Raw genomic sequence first — 6,000 nt, 5'->3', positions numbered from 1 at the left:
ACTTGATTGGTCTAAAACTGTTACTCAGGCCTCACACTTGAAAGGAATTTCAGTGCAAAGGAGATATTTTCGCAGTATGGTAAGCTGAAAGGAAAACCATCTTTCAGTGAATTGTACCTTTCCAAAAAATCACTGAAGAGTTAGTACACGGGTGGCTGTTATCCCCTTAGGGAGGTTAACATGCTACACCAGGAACAAATAAACAAATCACACATGGCTGTCAGGCAGATGTGGGAAAAATGACTCTTCTTTACTGAAACTATTGGATCGAGTGACCTTGTCTCGACCTGGGTTTGGGCAGAAGCCAGTCCCAGTGGGACAGACATAAGAAGGCTGTACTTGAGATGGCTTTGGGGTTTTGCTTATTTTTGTTTTGTTGGGCAGAGTTTTAAAATAACAGAGAAAAATGAAAACCACTCGAATAACTGATGTATTTATTTTCTTATATACACTTAAATATGGCACATCTGACAGTAGTTGTACAATAAACTCAAAATGATAATCAAAGCTGGACAGTAGATCAAATAACTCAGTGCTGAACGTATTAGAAGCCAAATCCTGCACACTGAATTTCTGAAGAAAGTCTCACCCAGGAGCTGCATTAGCTAAGGATTGGGAGGCTAAGATTATCTAGTCTCAATTTCTGAAAGACTGACTGGTGACTGTAACTCTATTACCAATATACCAGCTTCATCTTCCACAACGTGACACTGAACTGGCACTTTCCACTCTTTCTCCCACACAGCCAGCAATTCAGTGGTTGTTGTTACATCTTAGAGATCAATTACCAACGTCCCAGAGGATTCACCTGCAGTTAGTGATTACTCTAATAAATAAATGCAGACTGGATTCATTCTTTACTATTAAGGTGGAAGATGTTCATGTTTACTATTGTTTGAAAGTCAGTGACAGCTACTTTTGCAAAGCAGTGGATTTTCAGAGAACAGGGGAAGCTCAGTCAAGGAGTTTCTTTGCTTTGGGACCCATGAGAACCTCTTTTCTCCTTTGGACAACGACAGTGCCTGGAACACATTGGTTTTGCAGTTGGGCATGTTCTGGGTTGGGATGGACATTTGTCCTCACAGCTGTTAGATAAAGGAGGAAAAAGCAAAAAGAGAGAAGCATTGTAATTTAATTCTTCACTGTCACATTCTTTCTTTTTTTTTTTTATTACTGAACACTGCAATGCTCTCTGGACAACATTTGGGAAAGTGTTGACACCCTACAACACAGTGACACAAGACTTTGCTGCCTGACAGTTCTTGTCTACAGAAACATGTCTTGCTGTGGTCCATTTGTCCACAGTCACAACCTAAGTAATGCTTTCATTTCTTGAGAGCAGTGAGGTCCAGAGCGTCAGCACTGGCTAATGCTGCCCTCAACTTCTGCAAAGTACCTTAGCTCACCTGATGCTTCAGCTTTGGTCCTCTAGGAATCCTGGGTATAAAAGTCTGGCTTCAAAGTCCTATGTCCAGATCATAGAAATTTCTAGAAGCCAAACTCATTTAAACAAATGATTGCATTGATCACCTCCCGCCTGTCTGAAACACATAAATGACCAAGTCTCTCATGCTCACTTTAATCTCTGGCGATTCTTTTTAGCTATTTTTATACTTGTTGTCAACGATTTTATGCTTGTCCTTATTTTCAAAACTGAGCCTAAAGGTGCAAAGGTTACTTCTTCCACAGCTGCTTCTCCATGAAGGAACCTACAGAGTCTATGAGAATGGACCCTGTGGGTGACCATTCAGTGAAGTGCAGCTCTGCTGAGGTACCCAGGGAAATTGGATGCTGACTGGCCATGGATAAACTTTCAGACCAAGCTACTGCATGCTCCTGGGTCTTTATGTGAACTAAAGCTTTCTGAGAAATTTGAAAAATAAACTAATGCATGAAAACAGGTAATTTAAGATGGCATTTTCTAAGTTTTGGCAAAGGAACCTCAAAACTAGTTACACAAAAGGATTAGGGAAATGCATGAAGTATAACAGCCCCAGAACAATTTTCCTGCTTCTCAGTGGAATCAGAGCTGATTGAGTGGGTTTGTATGTGTACAAAATTGCATTAGCTGTAGAAAATCACTTGCTCTGAGGACAAACTGAATAAGGAATGTGGTGTATGGTGTGTGTGCCAGCTGAGGGGGCCTTTGTCCCTGCATGTCCATGAGACTGCATTCAGCTGTCACACAGAACACAGGATGGGTTCTGCCTACCTACAAATGCAAAACTCAGTATCTCACTGTATCCCGTGTCACACAGTAATTTCAGTTGTGGCACATTTTTAACCATCACTCCCTTAAGACTGGGGGGGTGGGGGGAGGGGGGATAGGAATAATATTGGTAGTTGAATAGCATCCTTGTCCAGATTTCTTTTAAATATGTTAATTAAATAAACCTTAGACTCCTTCTGTGAGGTAAATATTGTAAATATCTCTGTTATTATTATCTCCTTAACTGCAGCAAGGTGTTTTATCCTGGGTGGACCTCCTAGCTAATTCAGCACTTGCACCTCCCACATCTATGCAAGCTAATTCAGATCTTGTAGCTTAGACACTGAATGACAAGGAGCACTTACCTGCAGGTTTCAGCATGAAATATCTTGTGTTTTAGAGCACAGCTCTCCTGGCTCTCCCTACACAAATAGCAGCTGCAGTTCTCTTTACTTTGAAAAAAATCTGTGGGACACTTCTGTCTACAGATGCATTCACAATTTTCTTCATCAAATTCCATATGTTGTCCACACATAGCCAGCTCAGCTAGAGGAGGGAGTCCTGCAATAGCACACACATCTTTTAGCAGTAAGCTTTAAATCTCTAAATCCTGCTTTTGAAGAGACTAACTCTTTCTTTGCAATCACTAGGACTCACACATGTACTCCCTGATAGATTCTAGTCTTCAGAATTTCTGTGGTAAATTACAATGCAGAAAAGGACTTGGGAGGATTAGGTTGATTATTTCACTTACTGTAATTCTGCTTTTTCTTGTGGGTTGAACCCTGTAGAAAAATACTTTATTTTGGGGCTGTGTATTAAAAGATCCTGGCATTACCTTTTGGAATACAAGATTCTTTACTGGAGAGCAGTTTTTTTTTAAAAAAAAAACCAAAACAAAAAACAAAACAAACAAACAAACAAAAAAAACCAACTCAAAAAGGATTTCATTGATACCCATGACAAAAACGCACATTCATGCAAACTGTGACACTCGTCACTCAATGTACTTCATTATCCATATGCTGCAGAAGGTTTGCAAGAGTAATGCTGTGTCTAGTAAGGTGCGAGCTGGTGTAGTGCTTCCGTAAGGAGTATATGCACACTTGTCAGTTAAAGACAGAAGAAAATACTTTGTTTCAGAAACAAAACCCCAGCCAAGTGGATGCACTGTCTAATACTTCATCTATCTTCCCTCAAAATACACATCTGGAGTACAATATGAAGCTAATCCTAGCAAAAAAGGAACACATTTTGTGAAAGCTTTATTAAAATGCTAGCAGCACATCTCCGGTTAAAGGTCATGGCATGTGATGTGTCATTGGGAAGGTAATTTCCTGTAGGTTTACAATTAGGTCTTGGATTTAACCTATGGAATGTGGAATGTAACCTGCATCTGTGACCTCTGCAGCCTAAGCTCTGATCTCAGTGGCCAGAAAAGGCTTACACATTACTTGAAAGAAACCTTCATTATTATTTACTCAGTGCTGGAAAATCAATATCCAGGCAGAATAAAACCTAAGTCCTATTGGAAGGGAGGAGGAATCTGCCCCAAATTCTTGGAAGACAAACCCCTTCCTTGGGGTGATAAAGGTTGGCATGCGTGAAGTGGTGTAGAGTGTTTTGGTCTCACTTTATTTCAACCTCAAAGATAGATTTTAAGTTATTTTGTCCCAGTCACTGCCAAACACGATGTACTTCAGAGAATGATATTTTATCTGAGGAGATATTGAGTCTATGTCAACGAAAGCTATAATTCAACAAGCCACAGATTTTAGTGCTCCAGGCTGACCTTACACAACTCTAAGTTAAGAGGACACGGACTGTTCACAGTCCTTTGGACTTACCCTGAAATATAGAGTACTAATCCTTTAATGAGTGAAAAATCTAACTTGAGCTTACCTTCCTAACCAGAGTGAGAACAGATCCTACAGAAACCACTATGCAACTGATCTCTTGCTTATTAACATTAGGAGATTGTAAGCAACAGACCAGTTTATGAGGTTATTTAGTTTTATTTTAGCTTGCTAGTCTAGGAATTGCTTGCCAGCTTGCTTTTATTGTTGCCTTGGATGGTTTATTCTTTTGCTTGCTGCATGTAGGTTAAACCACAAAGGCAAGGTTCACTTCATTCTGTGTCCATCTTCTCTAGTGCTATGATAATTTTATTTTGACCGGTACAATTTCCTGAGAAAAACAATTTAAAAAAAAACTTTATACAGGAGGTGGAGAAATTTTAACTTCTCTTGATGTGTACTTCTAGGAAGTGTCTTTAGATTTACACAGTTACCCCCTAGAATAGTTCCTGCAAATTTCTTTGACAGATTAAAGTTTTCCAGAAAAAGCAGAGGGATAATGGAAGTAGTGAACACTTCTACAAATTTTACCCTCTTCCGTTTCCTTCCACAGACCTGAAAGGGTATACATGTGTGCCTCTGGGTATGTATGACATATCGGTTTGAAAAGCTTCCTAAACTTAAGACTATAATAAAAAGTAGTCAAATACTTTGAAAAGTCATATAATCTTTTGCACTGACTACAACTAACAGGCAGGACTGATTTTCCCTATCTTACTCCTGATAAAGGCTGTTCTTAAGAATGACCCACAATAAAGATTTAGCATCTTCCCTATGCAATAAATTCCAGGGTGTACTTTTTCTACAGTTAAAAGGTTTTCCATAATGCCTATCATACAATTTAAGGCCCATGTAAAATAAAAATGTACCCAAGGTACCTACTTTACTCACTCTTTTTAGTACTTTCCTATTACCTATTCAGGTTGTAAATATAAAGGGAGTAAAATGTCCAAGCGAAAAACGTGAGACGGGGATAAGCACATATGAGTGTTTATTTTCAGGTGAGTTTCTACACCATAAGCCAAGTCTGTCTAGGGATGTGGAGTCAAAAATGTAACTCTTTCAATGAAAAATTGGGACAAACCCAAAATGGAACATAAGCAGCCTGGAGATAGTAATCAAAAATGTCCGTTTGTATTTTCATCTTTACCTTCTCGTCTGTTGGGGTGCTGTACATCTACAACACATTCACATTTGTCACTATCCCAGATCCATCCATTATGACAAAGTTTGTTGGTAAAGGGGCAGCTAGAAGGAAAAAAAAAACAACAACCACACAAAGAAAAGATAAGAATTAAAAAAAAAAATAAATTAGAAGCATCAGTGTAATCATTTGGCAAAATGAGCCTGCTAGTATGCTGAGTCTGCCACTTGTACTATGTGAAGGTATGGCATCAGTGTGCATTACAGCTGCAAAAGAAAACCTTGGGACTGGATGGTTTTGCTGGTAAGGGTCCAGCTGTCCAACTAGAAGGAACAGGTACAGCACCTATTTCAGATACACCCTTGAGGAAACAGCTACAATTTTGCAGCTCCACTTTTACATAAAACAGCTCTACCCCACCCAGGTTAGTCTTTGTTTTACAGTATTCATGCCATGCAACTATTCAATTTCTCCATGATGCCAGAAAGTGCAGCTCCACTTCAAATTTGTCCATACTTGAGGATGTACAGTGGACCGTTTACAAGGTCAGAGAGGCCAGTTTGACTTTTAGGCACTTTGCTCTCGAGGGGAACTCATAAACTGGAAGAAGGCTTAGGTTCTTCTGTATTTTTGTTGGAAGAGGATTCATAGCGGCCAGCAGGCTTTGTGAGGGCCGGAGTGACTTTGCTGAAATGCCACCTCTCCCCCAGCCCAGCTGTCTAACTGAAAGGCAGTTATGGGGGCAACCCTACATGCAGGGCTAGACAGAGACATCTGAGCTGACTTTCAAT

General features: G+C 39.8%; 1 protein-coding gene across 1 annotated transcript in view; it reads right to left on the bottom strand.

Annotated features, from left to right (window-relative positions):
* Nucleotides 1-417: 417 nt before the first annotated feature.
* VEGFD (vascular endothelial growth factor D) overlaps nt 418-6,000 on the bottom strand; it is a 31,083-nt gene continuing 25,500 nt past the window's right edge. The window contains exons 5-7 of the mRNA XM_037378096.1: nt 5,216-5,313; nt 2,575-2,770; nt 418-1,085 (exon numbers count right to left, since the gene is read on the bottom strand). Coding sequence (XP_037233993.1) covers nt 959-1,085; nt 2,575-2,770; nt 5,216-5,313 — 421 coding nt within the window. The 3' untranslated portion in view covers nt 418-958. The remainder of the gene's footprint in view (nt 1,086-2,574; nt 2,771-5,215; nt 5,314-6,000) is intronic.

The sequence above is a fragment of the Falco rusticolus genome, chromosome 2, assembly GCF_015220075.1.
Source record: "Falco rusticolus isolate bFalRus1 chromosome 2, bFalRus1.pri, whole genome shotgun sequence".
NCBI classification, from domain to species: domain Eukaryota; kingdom Metazoa; phylum Chordata; class Aves; order Falconiformes; family Falconidae; genus Falco; species Falco rusticolus.
This window is presented reverse-complemented; position numbering and strand designations above follow the sequence as displayed.